The 26,632-nt window shown below is 43.5% G+C and overlaps 1 protein-coding gene across 4 annotated transcripts; it reads right to left on the reverse strand.

Moving 5' to 3' along the window:
- Positions 1-1,456: 1,456 nt before the first annotated feature.
- On the reverse strand, positions 1,457-25,687 carry ACOT12 (acyl-CoA thioesterase 12). 4 transcript variants are annotated; one of them, XM_063421405.1, is made up of 15 exons: positions 25,500-25,685; positions 22,850-22,919; positions 19,517-19,577; positions 18,466-18,567; positions 16,428-16,560; positions 14,443-14,593; positions 11,638-11,757; positions 10,874-11,024; positions 9,710-9,765; positions 8,479-8,539; positions 7,076-7,159; positions 5,172-5,305; positions 4,035-4,163; positions 2,935-3,061; positions 1,457-2,140 (listed from the first exon to the last, which is right to left on the reverse strand). In XM_063421405.1, exons 1-15 carry the CDS (start codon positions 25,606-25,608, stop codon positions 2,006-2,008), a joined length of 1,623 nt encoding a protein of 540 aa, XP_063277475.1. In that variant the 5' UTR covers positions 25,609-25,685; the 3' UTR covers positions 1,457-2,005. The 4 variants fall into 4 exon arrangements, 3 of the variants coding, with proteins under 3 accessions (XP_063277475.1, XP_063277476.1, XP_063277477.1); XM_063421406.1 differs by having other exon boundaries at positions 22,850-23,032; positions 25,500-25,623; XR_010083387.1 differs by having other exon boundaries at positions 2,002-2,140; positions 5,249-5,305; positions 25,500-25,687.
- Positions 25,688-26,632: the final 945 nt, after the last annotated feature.

Consider the following 26,632-nt stretch of genomic DNA (forward strand, 5'->3'; position numbering starts at 1 on the left):
ACAGTTTGTATTAATCAGAGCACCTTTTTAAATGGGGAAGAGGAGTGGATGTGAATGAAACCAAGGTTTAATTATGGAATTTTAATTAACTGTTGGATAAAAGCTCAAAGCTTTCAGTTTAATGTGGACATTTTGGCAACAGACAATTTATCCCAGCTTAAGAAGCATTTCCCTTTCTGTTCTGTGAATTAAGTATACTGTTTAAAAAGCATCTTTTTAGGTAATTTCCCTGTTCCTTGGCTTTCTAATGTGTTCCTGCAGCCTTGGGGCCGTGGACTTGGCCTGTCCTAGTGGTACCAGTGCTGCCCGGTGAGGGCCGGTGCAGGCAGTGGGGTGTGGAGCTCCCGAGTGGCTCCTGCAGAGCAATCTGAGCTAGAACTGCTGGACAAAGCCACTTGTTAGATGCACCCGGTGGTATTTCACAGAGGGATATGTGGCTGCAGGAAGCTGTTTGGAAAGCACTCGCAAAAGCTGCTGCCTGTAAAGATGTAAACCCATTAATTTACAGTGCCTGGTGCAGGCAGCATCTGGCTGGTTCTCCCCAGTGCCTGTGTCCAGAGCCAACATTAGGGGTCTCTCTTCACCAGCACTGGGATCTCGGTTTATCTGTGCAGCCCAGGGCTGCTCTGGCATCACCTGCACACTGCAGGGCTCTAGGAGAGAGCTGCTGCCGGGAGGCAGCTGGACCCTCCGTATATGGGAGGTGGCAAACACGACCTCGGTGGCTTCTGTGCTCTGGAGGGGGCTGCCCATGCTTCCAGAATGAGATGCTGCACTATGTCCATGTGAAGGAAATGCTGATCCAGAATCAAATCTGGATCTGTGGTCCCTGCTGCTGAGCCAGAGCCCAGGAGCTGTGTCTCTCCCTGCATTCCTGGTGAAGCACAGCCTGGTTGGTGGTGGGGGTCGGCAGGCAGAGCTGTGCTCAAACTGAGCCACAGGCCAGGGGACACCAGAATGATGTCCCCAGGACTCCCCTCGGTGCCTGCCCTGCCACCCTTCTCACCTGCAGACTGTGCTGACAGGTTCTGCAACTTGTAAATCCCTGCAGCAGGCTCTGGTGTGGCTGCAGGGCCAACTGAAGGTGTGTTAAGTGTGAGCTGTGTCAGCCCCGAGAGCTCTCACCCTGGAGGTGGTGACACTGCAGTGACACCGAGTAGCAGTGCTGCAGCTCACGTGCTTTGCTCCCCTCACCCCCAGGTCCTCCAGCATCCAAATGCTGATGAGCATGCTCGTTGCTCAAACGGAAGCAGCAAACAAAGCAGACACACCACAGCACAGCCCCTGGAGCCATCCCCGTTTGTTGGTAAAAAGAGGATCCAGGAGTTGCTGTTGTGTGTTTGCTCCAACCTGGCACAGCTGGCACAGAGGCTGGAGCTCACGGCGCTCCTGCAGAACCCACCACCACTGCAGGGCAGCCTTCTGCACCCCCAAATACTGTGATGAGTCTGTAACCTCAGAAACAATAATTTATTGGGAGTCACAGATAAATGGACAAGTACTAAAGTGCAGACATTAGCAAACACTAATTTACATGGGCTGTATTCGGTTTATAAATAATGGGTGTGCAAGGACCTGCACAGCCAGGTCAGAGCACTGGCAAAGCTACTTGGTAGCACTGGATTCTGCTGATTACAAGGGATTGTGTTTTAAAACTGTCTGGATGCCACTCTGTTCAATGTAACATTAAAATAGTGCAATAGTCTTATGAACTACAGCTCTACAGAGCCACGTTCTGCCTCCATTTATATAAAATTAATTAATGCCATCAAAAGCTGAATCTGTTCCTTAATCTTTTTTAAATTAAAGATTGAATTTATAGCCTAAGGCCTAAGCTTGGTTTGATAGAAAATGCTTGTACCAGGTATTTTCAGGCTGAAGCCCAATACTGACTACATGATCTGAAGCAAGTAACCTACAGAAGAATGATCAACGCCCTTGCAGGAATTTAAACCAGAACTGCCTGATAATCTTCAGATGTCCCTTCAGAAATCTGTTTTTAACTTCAGCACTTGCTGTCTTTCAGCTCTAAGAACTTTATACATTCCAAAGCAGTGTCTTCAATGGATTTTGATGAGCCAGTAAGATTTGCAGCTAAGTAAGGCATAACTCCTGATGTCACTTGATTGAAGTAACACACCTGTTTGAACAAAGTAAATGAAACAAGAAAGCCTATGGATTGCAAATCAGTCATTTTTTTGCAGAGCCTGGATGAGTACCACAGTTTTATGGATGTGAATAGAAGCACACAGTGCTTCTGAAACTGAAGGCAATAATTTGCAAAAAGCATGCCTTTTTTACAGCACTCCAGTGATCTGGGTGTCCTCACTGCTCTCAGATCCTCCAGCATCTGCAGGTAAACGTACAGAGCAGTGCAGCAAGAAACACTGTGTATAACACTGTGTTAAATATGTGTGCTTTGTGAACAAAGCTGTTGCCTCAAAAAAGGAACTGCAGCCACCAAGGGCTGCTGAAAGTTTTCAGAAACTTGTTTTCTTAAATGGAAAAGTTTTGGCCTTCCTATGGCAAAGAAGATTGGCATGGGTCCAGAGATGGGAATCAGACTGTGTGATTTGTGGCATACGAAAGTTCTAGCAAGGAATTTAATTTGAACTAATTCCTTGGCCTTTGTAGTCAGTGAAAAGAGAGACACATCACCAGGGACCAGTGCAATGCACATCCTCTAGAGGTGTACTTTAGGATTCAGTGAATGACTGGAGGGGCAGGGCAGCCTCCAGTGCTCAGTTTAGAGCTCATTTCTAACAGTCAGATTTGCCAAAGTTGGGCAAGACAGACTCCATACACCGAGACTGAACTCTTTTTTCAGAGGTATTTTGCTGTTCCCTTTGCAGACTGTCAGCTCAGGTGAGGTGACAGCCCCAGGACAGGGGGGACTGGGCAAGGGGCTCAGCTCAGCCCTGCAGGGCTACTCACGGTGCAGGAACTGCTGCTGTTGCTGTGGATCTGGAATCCAGCACAGAGGATTTCACTCCTGCAGAACTCCGGGCTGGGGGGCACCGCCCTGAGCGTCACCGACCTCACAGCGACCGTGTAGGGCTCCCTGCAGGGCAGGGACAAGCATCACACTCTCCCTCTTGTTAAAAATATTCACACATTCACAGCATGACTACAACATGTCATTTTCACAGGAGAGCAGAGGAGCTGGGGCGAGTTCAGCGATCCTGGTTCAAAGCCTAGGCCCTGCTGAGTCTCAGTGAGGCCTCAGCACAGGCGCCAGTCCAGGAGACCTCTGCGGCAGACAGAGAACAATTCCCCACCTTTTCTTTTTAATTTACCCTGCTCTCCTCAGCCCACATTTACAGAATCAGGAAGCACCCTTTACCCAGAGGCTTCACAGTGTGGTCACAGTAAAGGTATCCAAACTCATTAAATCCCCTGATGGAGGGGGAAAGCAAGCACTGTACAGAACACTGCCTTTTAGTGTTAACTTGAAGAATTACTGAATGTGCAAAAAGAAAACAGAATAAAGAAAGGTGAGATACACCAAAAGTTTCCACTTGCCCATGTTTCACTACATGAGAACAAAATGAAATCTAATAAAAAATAATAAAACTTTAAAAAGCAGGGTATGTTAAACTGACCAAGGGACTTGGCAGAATTTGCAGATACAATAAATGTGTAAGGTTTCAAGCACTTCCTTGACTAAGTAAAAACTGTAGTTACATGGAACGGGAGTACAAAGCAAACAAAACACAAACTCCCAGCTAAGTGCTTCAGCCCACTGACAGGCTCTCTGGGACATGAATTTTTTCCCAACTTGCCCATTTGAAATTTGGCCTATTTGCCCTTCTGGCAGACCACTCCCGAAGAGTCACTATCAAAGAATCAATACTGGACTATGCTAAAAATTTGTGATTACCTGGATTTATTTCATTGCACCTTCACATTGCAAAGCAAATCTGGTTGTACAAACTCAGGCATCAACAAAGGAATCTCACTCGTTAAAAGGTAAAATGCCATCTTTGCTACCCGGCGCCCAAAGTGCTCAGAGTTAAAATCAGAGCCATACTCACTGTGGCCTGCAGGGCTGCCTTTGGGACACCAAAATCACAAAGTCTCTGGGTTGGTGGCCTGTCATGGGGGCAGATGTAACGTGGTAGATCTTCTCCTCTTCGCTCACAGCCTGCAGGACCTCGCACGTCCTGAGAACACATTGAATACACACGTGTATGTGCAACAGCATCTCCTCCAACAAACTCAGTGCAAACAGGCTCCATCCTGACACTGAACCTTTGATTTTCATCTTCCAGCAGAAAGGCACAGAGTGTAAGATTTAGGTTTTCTGCAACACCTTGTCAACAGTATTTCTTTAGGTTTTGCTTGTTACAAGCCTTAAATTCAGTAGAGTTTGTAGATTTTCAAATATGCCTAAGGTTCTACTTCCACCCTCTGGTAAAAATGTTTCAGGATAAAATAACTAACTAACAATGCTTCACCAAATCAAACTAGTATAATTTCAATGCAACTGTCTCTAATCACTATTCTACACCATCAAAGGTAAATAAAAAACCTCAACCACCTTTTAGAGCCATTCCAAAACCCATTTCCAATCATACAGACTTTTAAACATCATTTTTCTAAAAATATGCATTTTGAAGGACCCTATTTCTTGATTTCTTACTTTGACTGTACAGTGAAACATCACTGTAGAAGAGCATCCCCAACAGCACAAAAATGAAGGAATTCAGGTTTTCCTTGATTTTTAAAGCTATCATGCACAATATATCCACCTGAGTTCTTAATTTTAACTTTTTCTTTTTTTATTCGTTTTGGATTTTTGTCATTTTTAATATACACATGTCTAGGATTGGAACTGTGCTCATGTAAGGAAAAGATGACCTCTGTGCAATCCCTCTCTTTTGAAAAAGCACTCTGTATTTAAAACCAGACTAAGCACAAACCAAATTTTACTTCTACACTAAAACACCAAACTCCATACTTTGACTAATGAATGTTTGATGTCAGATTCTTACAGCACTTTCCTCCTAACTGGGCAGTGAAGTGCCAGCACATCAGAAGTGTCTGTGTCAGAGAGGAGGAGTGATCAGGGGGCTCAGAGCCCAGAGAGGAGCAGGGTGTCTCAGGAAGTGTCTGTGTCAGAGAGGAGGATTGGTCGGGGGGTTCAGAGCCCAGAGAGAGCAGGGTCTCACAGGAAATGCCTGTCCCAGCGCTGGCGGAGGCTGAAGTCAGACAAGAGGGAGAAGGCGACGTGGGATGGGACCTTCACCTGCATCTCCACCTTGAATGACAGCACAGCGCCCTCCTCAAGGGTCCAGATTCTTACCTGGAAGAAAAAAAAAAAAACAAAAAAGGCCAGCATGTGTTAAAGACAAAGAATGATTACTGTAAACATTTGGATGTATAAATGTTACACATTTGGGACTTGAGCAGATTTTCTCAGGAGTTCCTGGGAAATGCCACATGCCTTGGTCCAGGCAAATCAGTCACACCTTGGTCTAGCCCCTTTGACCCTAGAGCAACCCAGCACTTCCCTTTCCAAAATATCCTTAATTTTCTCCCTTACTGTCTTCCATGAAGCAGAGCACCCAGAACTAATGATACTCTGAATAACTACTTAAAATCATGGGTTTGCATCTCTTGTCTCACACCTGTACTATATTCCCTTGATTTTTTTGGATCTATTTATAGGCCTAAATCTCAACACAGAGAATTCAAAAGGAATAACCTGTACATAACAATGCACACACAAAAGAAGGGCTTGGCATCTCCATAAACCCCATATAATGGAAGAAGATGGGTACAACAGAATGTTTAGAATTAGAGGATTTTATTCCCAAATTCACGTGCTTTATTGCTTCACAAATCCTGAGAAATTTAACAGATTTTCATTTCCAAGTGATATAAAACTCATAAAGTTCATCATTACTGTTGAGGTTTTGTTGGATTTTTGTTTGTTTGGGGTTTTTTTTGTTTTTGTTTTTGTTTTTCTGCATCAAAAAATGAACCATCTTTTGGTTATGCCACATTTCTGCAACAACACAGATTTTGTATTTCTCTGGATTTTCCTATCTTGGAAGAGGAAATAAACGCCAACACAATGCAGCAGGCACCTTGCTGAAGTAGTTTGGTGTAAAATTAAATGCTTAGGAGCTTTAAAAACCATCTACAGGAGGTCTGCATCAATAGTCCTCTAAGAACAGAAATCACATTGTTCTAGGAGTCTTCTAGACTTAAGACATCACATAAAGTCTACATCGGCAAGGTTGGATTACCTCTACAGCCTTACAAGTCTTGTGGTTTTGACCATTCCTCTCCCCAGAGACATCAGAGTGCCATTTTTTACCTTCAAAAACTGTCAGTGATTCATTTGCAGGGAAAAGGGAACAAATCCACTGCACTTTAGGGTTGTTCCCCCTCATGCTGTCTCTCTCCAGATTTCTTGTAAGCCCCTCCTTAGGTACTGGGAGCTGCTTCAAGGTCTCCTCAAAGCTTTCTCTTCTCTAGGATGAACAACCCCATTTGGTCTCTCTGCCTGTCTCCATGAGCTGGTTCAAGCTTGCTTTTCCCAGCACGAGTGTTGTCTGCTGTTTATTTGGAATGGCAGTGTTTACTGAAAGCCTTTAACCACTGGAACAACCTACACATGGCACTGGCAGTTTTGCCATCACTGGAATTTCTTGTGATTTGAATCTGCTCTTACTCAAGTATCTTACTGTCTACATGCAAGTCACTAAGCAATGTCTCGTAGCCTATGAGGCACAGGAGGTCAGACTAAAATACTGCAACACTCTTCTTTTATCCCAAAACATCTCTGCATCAATGTGATCCTGAAGTAAACTGCCAGTCACTACCAACATTCCAGAAACCAAGCCTTGGCAGATGCCTGATGTCCCTCCATTGTCTGGAAAACATGCATTGCAACAGGGTTAACACCATGCTTTCCCTTGACTTTATTCTGCTTTTCCCAGCAGCATCTTCCTCTGCTAGAACTGGTTGACACAAGTTTCCTCACTGATTTTGGGTTTATAACACCAATTCACGAACAGGGAGGTGCTTTACTTTCAGATTTCTGTAATTTCTTTTCTGCACTTACATTATCCAGAGTCTTGGTTATGTCCCAGCCCGGTTTTCCTGCCAGATGTGTCAGTGCAGCTATGTTGCTGTAACTCAAATATGCCTGAAACACAAGCCACATGTCTGAAAATGGAGGGGTAAAGGTACATTTCACTGAACATTGCAGAAATTAGGTGTTCTTTTTTTCTATCATTATGCTTCAACTGCAAACAAATGCTTATTTTCCTTGTAAGTGAAAACACACTTCAGTAGTTTCTGAATTAAAACACTTCCAGTGGCTTCCTGATGCACTCACACGGCTGTTGGCAAAACAATCTTAATTAAAGGACAACAAAACACTGTTTTCAGCTTCTCCAGTTATAAAGCTGTGAAGAACAACTTTGACCACCAGGGAGACAATACAGATAACCTCTCAGACCACTGAATTAATGGTTTTGTCCATCTTCCTCTTAAGTAATTAGAATCCACTCGAAAATTAACCTCTTCTCTGCTACCAAGCTGGGTCCATCTTGGCAATTGCTTTACACAGCAGGCTCACAGCAAAGAAAATGCAAATATATCCGTTCTTTATGCTTGGCTACAGTGGATGGAGTTCTTATTTAACAACTCTAGAAAGAGAATACAGCCTTAGAGTCTTTAGTGACAGGTTTTGATTTCATAGGAAATAAATCTTAAGCAAGCCATTTTTATCACTGTGCGCATATTTACATTTGTTGTTCTGCAGAAAAAGAAATTTAAAAAACTCCCCCCCAACACACACAAAAAACCCCCACCCCAAACCAACACCTGCTTTAGCAAAAAAGCCTGGACACCGAGACAATATTTAGCTTATCTACAAATCCACCTAAATTCAGGTTCGACACCATTTACTCCAAGACACAGGCACAGTCAATGGCCCAGCATATCCAAACCAGAGACACTTGGTGCAGGGTATCTGGGAATGAACATGATTTCACCTCTCTTTCCACAGAAGCAAAGTTTATGTTATTCCAGTGCTCATCTCTCTGTTGCTGTATCTCCTCCCACTTTTAGCGCTTACTAAATGGTTTCCTCACTGCAATTTTTCAGACATTCCACGGCTGGATAAAGACAAAAAACAAAACCCCAAACTACTTCCCCTACAGAATTCAGCTTTTGTAACAACTGGGGACACTGAGGGATAAATCTGCAGGAGACCTTAAGGGACCACTTGTATGCATCTGTTTTAAAGACATTTTTTATCCTTTGTATCGAACTTACTCTTATATCATTAGTGAATCATCTGCTCTCTCCTTTTGGAAGAGAAATTTCACTGTGTTACACATCCATCCATTTCTCATGCCTACACTCCAGAGGGTCCCCCTGTACTGCCACAGCCTGAACAGCTGTTTCACACACCCCACAAGGTGCACAGATACAACCTTGTATCCACCTGCAGATTACCTGGTTGCTTGTCTCCCAGGCATCAGAGGGTTTGTCTCCTTTAGCAGATAGCATGCATTTTCTAAAACATAATTAAAAAGAGACATAGTAGCATAAATTGGTTCTTTACACATCTGTGTATGCTAGGAAAAATCACTTTCTATAGGCTTAAGTATCTTCTAAATACAGGTACTTCATCAATTTTTGGTTTGCAATAATTGGTTTTTCTTTACATGAAAGAGAGTGAAACAACCTCCAGAACAAAGCCATTTTGAGACAAGTAGCTGTTGGAGTCCAGAGGATCCCTCTGACAGCCCTGGAGAATAAGGGGGCTGTACAGGGGGGTCTGGGATCTGTACAGGGGGGTCAGCCAGCCTCCCACAGAGCCCAGAAGGACTCTGATTCGAGCTTCTATCCATGGAAGTGAATGCTCACATGAAGAAAGAATCACAAATCCTAAGAATTTGAAATAAGTAGTGGATGGTTTGTTGTAGAATGTAAATATAGAAATTAGGATTCTTAGCATATGGGGCTGAAGAGACAAGATGGAGGAATTGGGGAGTGGCCCCTGTCTTCCTTGTTCTTGTTCTCGTCCCCCATCTTGTGCTGAGTTGGGTTTTAGAGATTGGTTTAGAGTAGAACTGACATGTTAGTATAGGTAATAGGCATTGGCAAAATTTTGTAAATAAAAAATACGTCTCGGACAGTGGTTGGGTCAAGGGAACTGTACATAAGGTACGGGGCTCTCTGATCCGCCCAGTCTGCCGCGTGTCCTGCTCTGCTGGGGATGCCTTGCAGAGCTGAGAAAGAACTAAGATAAGGTACCCTGCCAGGGAGGCCTGGCAGAGCTGCAAAAAGACTGAGATAACGAAAAATAAACAACCTTGGAAATGGACACCGGTGGACTCACTTTGTCGTCTCTGTCTCTGGCTTCAGTGTGTAACACCCAGGGCAAAGAGAAGACAGAAAACCTTATTACCTCTGGGAAGAGCAACCCAGGGGAAAGTCCCAGGGAACAGCAACCTTGGGACGACCCTTATTACCTTGTGGGCCAGCAACCCCGAGGAGAATCTCAGGGCAAAAGCAACCTTGAGAAGTAGCCTCTAATAATTTCGGTGTCACTGAAATATAATTATTTGTAAATGTAAGCCATGTAACCGTCACATATATATTAAGGAGAGTTCAATAACCTTATTTAGAGGATTATAAAATTAAGTTTTCAAAATCAAGATTGCCAGTGACCCAGCTATACCTGGTAAGTCGAATCCTCCTCCGGGCACTAGCTCCATAGTACCTCCTCACACCATCCTGCATGAAAAGGGAACCAGAGAGCAACACATCTCATTTTGGAACAAAGTCAGAAAAAAGACAACTAAAAATTATTTATTACAGATGCGCAAATGGCAGAGCAGTAACACAAGCAAACAGAGAATAATACTTTGGGCAGTGACCTTTCCACAGGCTGAGTAAACTTGTAGTTTATTTTTTGCCTTAGCAATATTCTTTGAAATTTGAAAAAAAAACCCCAATGTGATAGAAGAGTTGTATCTTTGTAGCATCCTCCTAGTGCTTTTTGGTCTTAAAGCAGTGGCAGCTGGGCAGTACACCACACACATTCCACTCTTTCTCAATGTGCCATCCACCAAATAAACTATAAACCAAATTTATCATCATCTGGTGTTCAAAGCACAAAGGAAAATATTATTTTTCAAAGTCAGTTTCTCCTCTTGGGACAGCCTGCAACGGGCAGTAGTGACACTTACTGTCCTAGTGAGTACATAAGGCACCTTGAATCAATTTGTTCAGTTCCCATCCCATAAAAAATAAGGTCCCTGACGTTAAAAAGTAGTTTTATTTCTGCCTTCACCGGTTCGCTAAAATTCTTGTAACTGGAGCAGGAAGTTTAGTGACAGGTGTTACCACAGCAAATAATTCAACAATAGCATTCAAACTGTGTCAAGTGCTTCATGAACCACTTTCAGGAAAACATGAACTGAGATCTCCATGCCAAAGTAACTGAAAAGCCCATCCACATCATGGCATTTGGTTCCCACAGACTTCTTTGTTCACTCTATTTCTCATCTTTGTTAAGGGTTTATAAAAATAATTATTCACTGAATACTTATAAATTTCACCTACAGTCAATGGACCTTGCACAAGAGTAGACAAGTGGAAAAATCTCCAAGCACATCAGATTCTTCTTCTCTGCCTATCAACCACAGAATCTCCAGTCATGATGACCCTCCACTGATCCTCTCAGTTTTGGAAGACTAAAGCGAACAATAACAAACCTCTCACTCGAAGGCAAAGGTTTCATTTGGAGCCTTTCTCTCCTGCAAGAAGATGCACTGCAGTGCCTGCTTGGTCCTTCCTTCCCAAGGAAGGCTGTGGCACCACCCTGCTCCTGAGGGCTCACCTGTGTCGTGGGCTTGACCCTGGGGAAGGTGAGCAGCTCCCCTTTGTCATTCACAGAATTAAAAGTGAGGAATGCACTGTTAATGTGCCGCGGCTGGTCTTTGATCCACTCCTCACAGTTGTAAGCCTCAACACGGACGCCAACCTCCACACTGAAAGGAAAGTTTGAATGAATTACTGAACTGCTACAAGTGATGCAGAAGCAGTCCTGAGACACGCTGGAAAGGACTGCAGTACCTCCAGGTGTGCAAGAAGCCTGACTCAAACACCTTCTGTAGCATAGCATATCAATTACTCAATCTGGACAGACACACTTCTGTAATAAAATAAAAGATGGCAGTAGCTAAATAGCATTAAAAAAAATAACCAATAAACAGAACCCAGATCTGCCAACAAATGCCAAGATGGGAAAATCCTGGTAAGAAGCTGGCATCTTCTGAAGAATTAGATCTCTAGGAGCAACCCAGCCCTTGAAAATCCCAGAATTTCAGAGGAATATTTATTGTTTGCATTTGCAGGAGTGGGATTTGGTGACAAATGATCTTTAAACTGAAAGTCAGAGAATAGATTTTTTTAAAACTTGTACTGATAAAAGTGAAACAAAAGAAGGCACAGATAGGCAGTTACAGGTATAGATACATCCCTCAAAGTCACACCTGAAAAAAGAATTAATTCACTAATGAAAATCCTACTGATGAAACCTGAAACACACATTGTAGGCTGGTGCTGGAGATGCCAAGGGAGACGACAGATGAGGAGCTTTACCTGTTGTGGAAAGTGTTGTTGACAATGGCATTGAAGACCAGGCGGTCACCCACAAAGGATGGCCCCCAGAATTTGAACATGTTAACTGACTTCAGGATGGGGTGGGAACGACAGAGGCGGCTGAAAAGAAAGCCAGAGAGAGAGAGAGATCAAAACACAAAGTTGTGCTAAAAGCACAGCCAGGGCGACTGAGTACAGAAACAAGGTTTGCAGGACCTGGAAGGTCAGGAAATTACACTCATCTATTCCATGTTAACATGTTCAGCTCAAAGAGCATGTAACTCCAGCTTCAACCATCGTAATACCACTTAATGTCATGCTGCTTCGTTTCCAACACATTTTACAAACACCAATTAATTCTCACTGCTTGAGACTGGCCCCTCTTAAAGCCAGACCATGAATCCCTTACCTACAGAGTAACCCCTTACCTCACAGTTTCATTAATTTCTGTAGGACTGCATGGGGAGCAGGCTCCTGAGCAGTGTAAAAATGCCAGACCTTAAAGCCTTTAAGCAATTAAAGGAAACCTGACAGAAAGACCAAGCACCAGGGACAGTGCAAAAGCAATGCCATGTCAGTTTATCCAGTCCTAACATTTGTACTTTTTGCTTGGTTTTAGATGCTTTCTGTTGGTGTGATATGAAATGAGAATAAAAAAACCCCTCAGGTGGCTACTAGATGCAGTCCGTGTAAATAGACTCTCAAGCTCTCTAGACCAAGCGAAAATCAGATTTCTTCATCAGTTCTGCATGTAGTCAAAGCCCCTCACTTTCTACTGGGATCTCTGTGCATCACAGGAAGAGGGGACAATATACAACACATGCCATTTATTTTTAGCCTCCGAAGCAACACACTGCTCTCAGTAAGAAGTCCATGTGCACATCAAGGATAGATTGTTCCATGGCGAAGTTTTCTAAATTTGAAAATACAGTTTTGTAGCACTTCTAGCTTTTAACTCAACTGCACTTTGAAAACTAATGTACCGGTATTGTTAAATGCACACAATTATCTGCAGCTAATTAACTGACTGGTACATCTCTTCAATAGTCTAATACATTTTAATTACTTTGTAATTAAATTAAAATAATTTGCTCTTCTGATTTAAAATGCTAAGTGTTTCTTTTATTTACAATGTTCACTCTAAAGATGCAAACACAATAATGAGGAGGAGAGGAACAAACCAGAAATCAGGCTTGAACATTCACGTCTTCTTGGAAAAGTACACCCTGAGTGCTTTTATTGCAAATGTAAGGAATAAGAAAGTATACATCAAGTTCAAGCTAATATTACTAATACTCAAATGATTTTACTGCTAGCTGCAAGATTTTCATGTATTGGCCCGCCAAAAAACGGTGGTGGGGAGGTGAGAAACCAGAAGGAGAGTGAGTCACCTTTAAAATGCCCTTAGAAATTTGTTTTTCCATTGCTATTCCTCCTCTCTCCTTCCTCTAACATAGTCTGGGGCCACAGAAAATCTTACCTGGCCTCTTCAAAGGTGGGGTCTAACTCTGAGTGGCCTCACAAAAGGTTCACAGTGAGAGTAGGTACTTCTCAAGCAAAAACTGCAACATCTCTGTTTTCAACCAGCCTCCGACACCAGCTATTATTCCTGAAATTCTCAACATGAGTAATCATGTTTGGTGTTAATTACTTCAAAGAAAATTTGTTCAATACTCTCTTTCCTGATGTTTCCTTTCCTTTTTTAAATCCAAGTGTGACTCCCACTAGGTAAAATTTATCAGATGAAAACAGGTAAATATTCTGAGTCATATTATGGCAAAAATCTGCAGCAGTCCCTTCAAGCCACTGGAATTGCACGTGGGGGTAAGGTCAGTGCACTCTGATGTTACTAAAACAAGTTGTTTATCCAACCATTACAGAAAATCTGTTGTTATCAGTACAACCACTGGCTACAAATCAAAACTGCATGAATAATGAATGGAGAAGTCATTTAATTATTAAAGATAAAAAGGGAAAACATATCTGACGTCCCTGCAGTGAATTAGGTCACTCGGCATGCAAGGAGAATTCAGACTGAAACTTGAGTGCTGCTTACAAAGAAGCTTTGTACAGTGTCCAGGAACAGGAAGGGAGACAAACAATGGTTTGACTCCAGGGAAGAGGAATTAAATGATTATGTGTCTGGGTCACACTGACAAGCAGCATCACAAAACATACTTTGTTCTTTTTACCTGAAGATGCCCAAGCTCTTTAAATTGCTAGAATTGTGGCAAGCCATAGGATATGCAACTCAGGGGGACTGAAAGGTCAAGCGACTTGCTGAGAGTTATGCATACATTCTGTGTACACACCAACAAAACAGACCCTGTTTATGTGGATCCTTTTTCTCTGACTTGTGTTTTTTCTGGCATCATGAAGATCTGCAGACTACGTCCTACAAGGCTGTTCATTTTTGGATGTCACTTGATATAGGGTCAGTATTGGGGTTATCCCAATTAAACAACTGACTTTGTTTTTAAAACAGTGCACCAAGCACAAGGAGGGCAGGTTTCTGTTCCTGTACGCAGTGTTGCCTTTCTACAAAGATTCCTAGGAAGGTAACACAGCCGCTTTTGCCTTAGGGTCTGCATGTGTAACAGAATAATGTCTGAGTCTCAGTGGCATGGCATGCTGTGGGAGATGTACCCACATAAATAGTTCACAGGCCTCCTGTAATGTGAGGAGGAAGAAAAGTTACAAAGGCCTGGGTCTGTATTCTTCATAAAATAAACCCCTGTGAAACCTTTAATATTAAAAGCACATCAATTTAGAACTACATGCAGAGACAATGCTGTAGGAAAGTACCTTGCTGAAATGCTTGCCACTGTCTGCATCCAAGCCATGATCTGGCCACCAAATGTGTTTCCATGATGGTTTGCATGAGGAGGCAGGACAAGCTCAGTGCTCTGTACATGAGTGTGTTTAGTTGAAACTGCATCTTTCTCTTCACAAGTATCTGAAACACAGCAGCAATGTATCAATGAATGCCTTCAGAAGAAAACACACCCACCGAAGCATGCAGTTTGCTTTAGACTCGGAGAAAAGAAGAAAATCAGAAAGGCACAGAAGAGCCTTGCAGTTTGCAAGGGAAGCAACAAGAGGATGAACATTTGCTCTGTTCTCCCAGGAGCTGCTGCCGCGAGCCCTCTGTGTATGCCCACATCCCTGTGACAGGAGCAGTTCCTGTGTCCCTGTGCCAGGAGCAGTTCCTGTCCCAGCTGGGGGAGCAGCAACCGAAGCCCCAGCGTGTGCTGGGCTGCTCAGGGCTGCCAGCACGGCCACGACAGGAGCTGTCAGAGCAGCTCAGCACCGACTCAGATGTGTGTCAAAGACTCTGCACTGTGTGTGATGGGCACCTGTACAGATGTGTTTAATTAAGGTTAGAGTAGGACATGATTATTTCATCTTGTTACAAATCTTGTGATTGCCTGAGACAACACCAAACAGATGAGAGACACAGGATCTGAATCAGTGGTCACCTTGTATTACCTGAGCTTTTCTGATGTCACTTTCAAGTGTTTAGCCATGCATTCTCACTCTAATCTCAATTCTTTTCAGTGGTGTTTCGCAGGAAAAGATTTAGGCATGAGATTACATCAAGTAATTTTAAAAGTGCCTACCTGTGCTAGGAGCTGCTTTGACCTGAATTGTACTTTTGACTTATGCCATAATTAACTAACTTTGTGATTATGTAAGTGTGCGGAAACATATGACTAACTTGTACTTTGGACCTACTCAAGGTGTTCCCTAAGATCCATTTGTCAAGTAAACCTCACTTTCAGGGTATAATTTTAAACATACGTTGCTACCTAGCAGCCTTTACACACAATGTTCTCTCCTCTTTTCTCCCACTCTGCTTGTTCTGTCTCCTTAAGGAGGTGAATTAGTGCTACAACAGTATCCTTCAAAGAAGTTTCCAGGAGAGGCAGTGGAGACAAAACCCATCGACCTCTGATTTATCACTCAGGTTATTAAACTGTACCCTGTGAGACAGTTACCATGAAGACAAATAGCTTGTTTTCTTGTACCAAACAAGACTCTTCAGTTCTATGAAGTCTTACTAAATTGTTAAGGCTAGATCTTTGTTTATAACAGGTTTAATCTCTCCTCAGTAAAACCGCATAATGCCTATTATTTATACATGGAGCTGCAGCTCAGATTTTCCAAATACCAGCATATTTTCTTAACTGTTCTGAGTAATTTCTTTTGTGAGGGAACACAACAACTTTTCAGCACAGCTTTCTTTAAGAACAGAAATTACTACCATAAATAAAGAAGAACATCTTCCTTTGTTCAGTTTTTCTAACATTTTTACCTGTTTTGACCTCCATGTAATGAAACTCCTGCTTGCTGGGAATCATCTCAGGGTAAACTATAAACATAGTTCTTACTTTGCTTTCTGGCAAAGACATGGCCATAAGCTTGAGTGGATTTCATGCTTCTCTCTAATCACAGCTAGTGTCACAGAAGTTTATTGCTGTAATGCAGAGCTCTGTGTGACCTGTGAAACCTCACACACAGAACCTACGTGAAGATCTGCATTTTGCATCTATTTAATGCATGCTTGGCCTTCAACTCTGCATTTTTAACTCTGGAATTTCTGAGAGAAAAAGAAATCTCTCTCTACTAGAATAACTGCCTAACACACCCCTGGCACACCTAACTACAAATCAGGCACAGACTTTTCTACCTGACACCACAACCCTAAGGAGATATTTTGTCTGCTTTTCTCCTTCCACCAGTTGCCCACAAATGTTTGTTCTGCCTTCTATGCTGAGTACAGAAAGCACCTTCCTTGTTGCTCTCCTGCATTAGCTTCTGAAAGACCTGGACATAGCCCAGACGGATTCTTCTCCTCTCACTAGCCAGGCTGTGCTCCAGGTGGTCTTCTGCAGACAGAAGCTGTACAGGTTTTAACTCAACCTGTGCAAATGGAAAAGAGAAAAACACAACAGTTCTGAATTTCACAATCACTACAAAGTGCCCTTTGAACGTAAAATGGCATCAGCATTTTCTACAACTTTTTCCTATCAGCTGTCCAAGATGACAAGTTTAATAATACAACAAACACAGAGTATAAAGTTCAAGAGATTCTGCATTATCCTTTCAGAATCATTCAGTAAAACTCAATGACAAAGTGCTTTTAGCATTTAAATACAAACATCCATGAGAGCACAAAGTGTTTAAGTTCTCATTTAAGGAAAAAAAAAAAGACAGGAAAAGATGAGCTTAATATGAAGGTTTGAGGATAGAATTTTTGAACCAGAAAAATGTTCAGTTGCACTGGTCATTGGTGTCAGTGCAAATTTCTGTGTATGTCAGTTCAATGACAAACTGCATCCAAACTTGTACTGGCTTAAGAAAATCACTGCATTTGGATAATGGCAGCACAGCTGCCACTGAACAATCACTTGGGAGATTTGTCTAGAAGGCCTAGCCTCAGAAACGTTAAAATAATGCATAAAGCAGTGCACAACACACAAATTCAACATTTTGTGTCTTGCAGTGCTGCCAGTAATATTTCTCAGCTTTTGACTCTTCCCTCTAACCCTCCTGCAGATTCATTGCCTCCTTTCCAGTCCTTTTCAAGAGCTCCCTAGATTTTTCCAGATGGCCCAATTAAAAAAATTAAGACGGTGGGTATAGTAAGATTCCCTCTGTACAACTTTAGAAACAGTTGTTCAAAAAAGTGGATTTGAAAAAAATATTCTTCAATGTCTCTGAGACTTTAGTTTGTGATGGAATTTGAACTGAACTCTAAAACTCCCTCTGGTACATTCTTGTCTTAAGCCTAATCTTAGTTAATCATCACCAATTTAATCCTGATTTAATCTCTCCAGAAATCTGGGCAAAAGGTAAACAGGTTGATGATATAAGTATGATATCAAACTAAAAACGAACAATTCTTACTTGATAATATTTTACTATTATTAGGGTAGCAATTTAGCCATTAGCCTTTCAGAACTAGAGCAGGGCTTTAGTTTTAGTGAAACTGCTCCAGTCTGTTTATTCTCCAAACTGTGCCACATGCTCACAGAAGAGAAAGCAGTAGTGACTGGATGTGTTAATTGCTCATGGGATGACTCTGCCAATCTCCAGTGGATATTTAACAGCCAGATGTGCTGTCATAACACATTCAGTGAGAAAGTCAGATCCATGATGCTAGTCACATTCAAGAAAGTAGAATTTCCCATACAAAGGGAGTTTATTAAGAGAGTCTGAGGAGCGTTTGGCCTCCCTCACAAGAAAACTCCAAAAGGACTGTGCCTGTCTGGCACAGTGATGTGAAGGCCAATGGTACCGTAACTGATTTCCAAAGCCCTCCAGAGAGCCAAACACTGGGGAGAAGAAACAGCCCTGGCGTGAAAACTAATCAACATAAAAGGCAAAGAACCAATTTAGATTGGAAGCGAGATAAAATAATGTCTTCTGTCTCAACAGTGATGTCTGAACAAGCTCCCCGAGAGGGGAAGTGAAGGATAAAAAATCCCACCCTGCAATCAGCTTCTGAAAGGGAGAGAGACTCACAAGGATCTCCCTTCCACTGCTTGCCTCTGTCAGTACTGTAGCCCTCACAAAGACCCCACTTCTATAATGAACAAATGCAAAAGGAAATGGAAATAACAACAACAACAACCACCTAACCATTTCAGGGCAGTGAATTGCAAAAAACCCCCAAAAGTCTATCTTCTAAAGTCTGAACTTCATGCTTTTTTCCTATCACTGATCAGAATAAACAGTGTTTGTGCTGTGTTTCACAACCAGAAAAGCTGGGTTATTTCACAGAAACTCAGTCACCCCAAGCTTAGGAGAAAACAGGAAAAATACCTTTTCAGCACCAACTGGTTTGGCCACATATGTTGCATATGCCACACTCACAATCTTTTCAGCATTAGTCAAAACATCCTGTACTGTCACCTTGATGCCAACCTACAAGGAAGAAGGTGGTGGAGGAAGGAGACAAAAAAGGTATCTACATCATTGTCAATTGATTTGAGACAAAACAGTGCAGTCTTTATCAATCCCTTACACCTAAAAGGAAAAAGGTAAATACCTGCTCTAATCCCTGATACATCTCTGGTCATCACAATATTAACTCAGCTCTGAAAGGTTTTTTAGTACAACTTTTATCTTCCTTTGGCATCACTTGTAGGGTAAAATTACAAATACAGAAAAGACACTTAGATGTAGTTTTACGGATATTTCCTTCCATTTACTTCTATGGCATTTGGAGTCCTCATCTAAATCAGTTTCTAAGATCTGTACATGCAAAAAATGTGTGTTTAGAGGTGCAAAGCACAATGAAACACTGGAATGTGAAACACTGGATTTGGTCCTGTGGCATAGGCCCGACAGACTTCAAAATTCTGATTTTTTCTAATTTTTAGAAATTTTTGTAATACATTACCTGTGAGATGCACCACTCAATAATAATAATGGGAAACAGACACAGGCACAATGCACAAAAAGCAACCTCAGAGTTCAGTTCTGGTTTGAAGAGATTGGGCAAGGCATTGCGTACTAAATACAATATGAAGATCATGTGTACACCTGAGATACATACATTTGTATCAGGAGTTTCAAAATTCTTTGAATTCCACCTATTCAGTGGATCTAGCCTGGACCAACACCACCTATCCCATCCTACACCTGCCAAAGGCTTTAATTCTTCAGGGCCCAGTTGCTACTGTAACATGGATTATTTCCCAGGAAACACACAACTGTAACACTGAATGCAGTGCCATTAGGCAGTGTTATTGTTCAGATATCTGCAAACATCTGGAACAAATAAACCTGGACCCATGCTGTGTTCCTCTACTGCTCCCACCTCTGCTCTACTCCTTCAATATCTTCAGGAAAAAGAGTGATGATCTCTTACCTCCATGCTGGTTTTGAATGCTCTGTTCACCTTTGTTCTGATGGAAATAATTTGTCCAACCCTGTTAAGAAGAGTAAGACCTCAGAGCATGAAAACATGCAGCTTTTTTAGGGCTTGAATCTGACTCTCTGTGTACTCCTAAAAGCAGTGAAGAACATCTCATTATTCAGTCTGTGTCTTCCACACTGCACTGAAAATTCACTGAAAAAAGTGAATTTTTCACTGTTTTCAATTTAACGCTGTTGTTCACCAGTTAGACTTGGTCAATAAAATTACAGCCACTCAGAGACCTGCATAACCTTAATGGCAACATTCCTTCTTTCTGCTGGTGTCTGTACGATGGCAGGTGTGCTCCAGGTACATCCAGAAATTTTGGCTTTTGCTCAAAAGCACATCCTGCACCAAATCACTGAGTACATCTACCTGCAAAAGCACTCGGGTACACTCCAGATGCACCTCTGGCACACAGATACATGCACAGGAAGAGATAACCCCAGGACAAAAAGTGCTCTTGGACATCTTTAAAGGATGGGGAAAGAGTCATGTTCCAAGTCTTGGCCAAGAAGGAGGACTGCTTGTCCCTTCTGAGCTAGCACCATCCCTCTGAAAACTACTCTTCCCCACTTACCTACACAAAATATCTAAACAGAATTTTTACTTTATTATCTAGTGTGATTTCATTATGTCTTATTTATATTATTTCTTCTTATTAATTATTTTATTATTTATTATCTTTTAAATTCTCTTTATTATATCATCAAAACAAATTTTAATGAGGAAATATTTTCTTTCCCTCTGGAATTCCTAAAGCACCTGCTCCATGTTGATAACAGGAACAAACCCTGTTTCCAAAGCCCTCAAATCCCAATCCTAAGCAGTGCTGTGAGGGTGGAAGGAAAGCAGTTTGCCCTCAAGTTTTCCCATTAAGCAGGAAGTAAAAGGACAAAATGTGCAGGGTAAGCCAGAGCTACGACCAAAAGAGATGGGTGTCAGGCCACTGCCTCCAGGGAATTCAAACTGAGTTACAAATCAGAGAGAGCAGTCCTGGGGCAGGCAGAGTGAAGTTAATTACAACCAAGACTTAAGTAAAATATAAGTCAGAGCACTTGGGCACTGACAAAACATTCACAGCAAAGGATTGTGCACAGTTACCACACCAGTGTAGTCAAAATAATAGTAGTAATAATAATAATAATAATAATAATAATAATAATAATAATAATAATAATAGTTGCTTCCTAATTTAAATGAATGAAGTTTTGACATTTAAAGTTAAAAGCTTACTTAAATTGCCTATTCCACTGTAGAACTAGAATGGGAAATAGGAAACAGGTCCCTTCGCAGGACCTGACAGGAACAACAAACTACACAGCAATATTTTCTTTCTTGTTCACATCCACGAACACAGAGGGAATCCTTTGGGTGGATAGGGCAGGGGAAATGGTCAGTGGAAAGAGCTATCTGCAGGTGCAGAGCCCTCATTAGCTTCTGCAGAAGGTGCTCAGAAGCAGTTTTTGCATTATTCATTGCACAGAAAAAGCAGAACTGTTCAGGCAGTTGTTCCCAACTGCACAGCTAAGAGAGCCACTAGCTCCCTTCCAGAAAAGAGAGTGTTCAGAACTACAGATACGCAGGGGCAGAAGTCACACAACACCACACTTCCACTCAGAAACTTACCAGAATGAACTGACTATGATTCACATATGGAACACTAATAAAATTTAAATAAATGTAATTTAAAACCAGATGTAATTGAAAATCAGTACCACTGAACTGCTGCATGTTAAAAGAAAAGGAAGAGGTTATCATGGTATAAAACTACAATTTGAACTATACAGATTTGTGACAACTTCTGTTTAAATCTCAGCTGAAGTAAGCACACAAGACTTAATCCTTGCAGAAGATTTAGTAAACTGGTTTAAGTAAATAAACCGTACAGTGAGTCACTCACTTAAAAACCATCTTATTGATTTACCAGAGAGAGTAGCAAGAACCCTTTTACTTATGCAAGATGTTTGTACAATGAACTAGATCTGGCAAAATTTAGGAAATTGCACAGTAAGCTACAAGAAGGATGTTAGGAATGACCTGACAGAGAAAAATAATTGCTTAAATTATTTCTTTCACAGTTACATGATTTGTACCAGAAGTTCTTGTTACAAATAGAACATTGGTATTACAAGTGAAAGAAGAACTAGAAATATTTGGAAACAAATTTGGAAGGAAAATTATTTTCATCATATTCTAGAAGCTCTGTTCTGCTCTCAAGAAACCAGACAGAAAAGTGCTCTGAAGCTACTAAGTCTGGACTATTATACCTGAAAGGGAAACATTACCCTGACTTTGACGAGTTTTCACAGACTAGATTTTTCCTAAGGACAAAATTAAAAACACAGAGCAATTCCAGGCATGACAAACACTTCAATATTGTGAAGCACACAATATTGTGAAGAAATTCTCTTTTGAGTCCCAGATTTGGTATGATCATGTTCTTTTTGTCACTGGTTCTAGTTCTTACTCTAATGGACACTGCTCTAACAGTCTCAAGTCTTGAGTGCATGCTTATTTTACACTTATGCCATGAACAGTTTTAAACCAACATCAGCTTACCTCTGGCAGCCAGTGTTGCTTTGTTCACAGCCACACCAACAGCATATGAACTGCTCCGTGCAACCAGATCTATCCCATCTAACCACTCATTAATTCCCAGATTGCACCGTGTAAAACCACACAAAACCCAAAAAGTTCTGGCTTTAGGTTTCTGTAAAGATATGGTTTAGGAATAAAGGTCCTATTTACTCTCACAGTGTCTTTTATCCCACTGAATACCATGAAAAATGGTTAAAACAAATTCAGTCCTGTGTTGTCTTGTAGACTCAAGTCAATTCAGTGCTCAGTGAATGTAAAATATTTCTCTTTTTTCTAAAAAAGCTGAAAGAAAAAGATGTTAAGAAATGAACCAAAAGAGAACTTCCAGGAACAAAAACACTAATAACAGTAAGTTTTATAGGTATGTATTCCTTATTTAACAGAGATAAGCGATGGCCTGCAGCCATTCACTAGAGCCAGAGACCACTGGGCCATCAGTTTCTCATCAGACATCTCAATTGCCAAGTAAAGTTAACAACAGTTTATTTCTGCCCTGTGAAATGGATCTGCTCTCTGAGTGCATCAGGCTATCACAGGTAGAAAAGAGAAATTTTGAGACTTGGCCCTGTGACTGCAGTGAGTTCATGGGTCTAGCTTTCTCCCATTTTATAATGCCTTAGTTTATCTCTGCCAAATAAGAATCTCCAGAATGAAAACATCTGACTGTTGTCAGCTGGTTTGTACCTGGCAGCCTCTTCAAACTGAATGTCATCCATGGATGCTGTCACGCAGGACATCCCAGCATGTTTCTCAGCTTCAAAAGAGACACAGGGGCACACAGTTACCACTCTGCACCTGCAGGGAGCTATTCACCTGTGGGCTCGTGCCTGACAGACAGGGATCGCACACTGCAGATCCCGCTTCTTCCTGTGAACAACATAATGCAACTCTGCAGTGCACCCCTTAGGAAAAAAGAAAAGCTCAGTAAGATTAAAGTTAACATTTTTTATCATGATTTTGTTCGTATTTATGGAGACTAGATGACAGCAACTGTCTTACTCAGTTTGAAAACCTCTACCTAAGGTCTTTCTCTAAAAATGAACATTCTGGTGAGAGAGCCTGAACAAGCATTTTGAAAGATAGGAGTCACAAAGTGTTACCAAGCTCACAGAAAGCTCATCATTCTTCCTCAAAACAATAAGTCATGAGCATTAGCTAGGGCAATCCAGTGCGGAACTTCTATGTCAGCTGAGGATTCTGAGATACAGGAGAAAAAACTACTTATTAGGAGATAAAAAACCTTAGCTTATTAGTGCGGTCACAGCAGTGAAAGCAGCTAAGTACATGTTCTTAGTGCTGCAGCAAAAATGAACAAAATAAATAAAAACAAAAACAAACAAGATTTAAAAAAACTCAGAACCAGAATTCACCTGCTGTGGAATACTAAATTTGAACTATTATTCATCTCCCTGGGATACCTTCAGCTGGGAAAAAGAATGCATGCTTTTTGTATTAATTATGAAAGCTAATCTGGAGAAGGTAAACGTCTTATTTACTGTTAATATTTAATCACCTGATAGTTAAGTTTTTATAGCAAGTTAGTATGACACATTATTTATTCGAGCACAGCACCTAGAGCTTCCAGTCAAAAGGCAGATCTCCAGTGAACTAGGAGCTGTGTAAACACAGAGAACCTCTGCTCCAAAGTCCTGAGTGACAGAGGCAAGAGAGGGGACCAGCAGAAAGCCTGGAAAATAGCACTGCAACAGCACAACAGGCAAGAGCTCTCAATCCAACCAGTCCCCTATTTTTAGAGAGCATCACAAGAGGAGCTCAGAGAAATCAGAAGTTTTATGTCAATATCTGAAGAGTTCTCTTTGAAAATACGAGGGGAAACCACAGTCTCTCCTCAGAAAGCACTGCTAGAGGGTTAAAACGCTGAAGGGCTGAAATGGAATCACTCCTTCATTAACCTGAAGGAAGAGGCGTGCGCATTTGGGAAAGCCGCCCCACGCCAGGCGGTCCCGGGTGTCGGTGTGACGCGGGCCCGGGCCGGCGCTGCGCCCACGCGTGGCGCTCCGAGGACAGCCAGCCCCGCACCGCGGCACCGCCGCAGGAGCCCCGGAACGCCGCCGGGCTCCTCACGGGCGACCAATGCACGCAGCGGGAACGCAGCTGGCTGCCCGGCTCCCGCCGTGCTTCCCGGGCAGCCTGCGCTCACAGCAGGCGCTCACAAGTCACTTCGGCAAGTTAGCGAGCGGGTTTTAGAACCTTTCGAAGCCGAGATACAGTCAGACATGGAGTGTTCTGCACGCTGGCTGGATTTGTGGTTGTTTCGCAGAGCCACAGAATCCCAGAGTAGTTAGGGCTAGAAGGGTCCTCCGGAGACCATTTAGTCCAATCCCCTGCCAAGGCAGTGGCACCTTTCCTTCTTTTTGGCACACATGAGCCAGTATTCTTAAATTACTACGTTTCTTCCTTCTTTTACTTATATTTTCCCACCTCTTTTCTTCCCTTCTGCTGCTCCTTTTTAAAATTTTCCTAATCCTTACATTCCCTTCCTCGCTCTCTCACCATCTGAGGCCTCACCCTTGTGGTGTCTGCTCCTAACTGTATCCCAAATCTCCTGGGCTCCTCGAGGGAGATGTGGAGCTCCTGGAGCAGGTCCAGCGAAGGCTGCCAGAATGACCGGGGGACTGCAGCATCCTCCTCACGAGGGAAGGCTGAGGGACTTGGGTCTGCTCAGCCTCGGGAAGAGATGGGGGAGAGGGGACCTCATTCATGTGTACAAATATCCCAGGAGGGTGTCAGAGCATGGATCAGGCTCTGCTTGGTGGTGCCTAGCAATGCGACATGAGGCAAGGGGCAGAAAATGATGCCCAGGAAGTTCCACCTGACCACGGAGCTATGTCAGGGCAGTGTCAGGCTGGAGATCAGGGAAAGGTTCTTCCCCCAGAGGGTGCTGGGCACTGCCCAGGCTCCCCAGGGAATGGGCACGGCCCTGAGGTGCCAGAGCTCCAGGAGCATTTGGACACTGCTCCCAGGAATGCACAGGGGGATTGTTGGGGTGTCTGTGCAGGGTCAGGGATATCCTGTGATTCTCTGACGATGAACTCCTTCAGTGAGCACTGGAACAGACTGCCCAGAGAGGGTGCGGAGTGGAGCTCACCAGACCGTCCCAGCAGTGTCTGTACGCGATCCTGTGTCCCGCGCTCTGGGATGACCCCGAGGCGGGACGGGATGACCACTGCGGCCCCTTCCACCCTGTGACCCGCTACAACCTCCAAAGCCCCCTCTCCCTTCTACGGGATGAAACCAGCCTCCCGCGGCCCCAAGGCGGGGGCCGTCCCCTCCCGCCGCCGGGCGAGCAGGGGCCGGGCCCCGCGGGCGGTACCTGCGAGGCAGGCGGCGGCGTCCATCCATCGCAGCAGCGGCCCCGCGCCCAGCTCGCCGCGGGGCCCGGCGTGGGCCGGCAGCACGGCCTGACACATGCACACAGCCATGGGGGAACGCGGCCCCGCTCCGCCCGGCACCGCGGCCAGCGCCGGCCGCCGCCTCCCTCAGCCAGGGGCGGGACCGGCCCGCCCGCGCCGCGGCATGGGGCGGCATTGGCTCCGCCGGCCTCCCGCGGAGGCGGGAAGGACCGAGGGGACAGGGAGCCCGGGCTGAGGGAATAGGGAGTACCTGGGGTGAAGGAAAGAGTGGGACGAGGCTGGTGGGAAAGAAGGTTCCGGGATGAGGAGAACGGGCATGTGAGGATGTGGAGCCGGGGGTGAGGTGAAGAAAGGAAGGGGGTGCCTGGGATGAGGCGAGTGTCTGGGGCTGAGGGGACAGAGGTAGCAGGGGTGAGGGGAAAAGGACGAGAGTAAGGCGGTGCTGGAGATGAGAGGGTGGGGTGCCAGTACTGGAGTGATTTGTGTGGGAAGAGACCTTAAACTCCATCCAGCCACACCCTTTCCATGGTGGGGACTTCTTCCAGTATTCCAGGTTGCTCCAAGCCCCAATGTCCAACCTGGCCTTTGACACTTCCAGGGATCCAGGAAAGCAACCACAGCTTCTCTGGGTACCCTGTGCCAGGGCCTCCCCATCCTCCCAGGAAACAATTTCTTCCCAATATCCCATCTTCACCTACTATCTCAGTTTGAAGCCATTTCCCCTTTTTCTGCCACTGTATGCTCTGGTACAAAGTCTCTCTCCAGGTCTCTTTAGACCCTTTAGGTACTGGAGGGTGCTCTAAGGTCTCTCCAAAGCCTTCACCTCTCCAAGCTGAGCAGCTCCAATGAAGGGGATGCTGGTTGTGTACAGGGCACCATGGACTAGCTGTTCCTCCACTTCTGCCCCAGGACTCCCGAGCTCACCTCACAGCCTGGCACCAGCCACTGCTAGGTTTGGTGTGTCCACTGTCACTGAAACATCTCAAATCTGGCTCATATTTTAATTCTTATTTCTCTTTTGGAGTCTTGCCCTCTCATATTGTCGCCAACTTGACAGCTCAGCAGATGTATCCAGGTGTCATGGGTTGGCACT

This window comes from Prinia subflava, chromosome Z, assembly GCF_021018805.1.
Source record: "Prinia subflava isolate CZ2003 ecotype Zambia chromosome Z, Cam_Psub_1.2, whole genome shotgun sequence".
Taxonomy (NCBI): domain Eukaryota; kingdom Metazoa; phylum Chordata; class Aves; order Passeriformes; family Cisticolidae; genus Prinia; species Prinia subflava.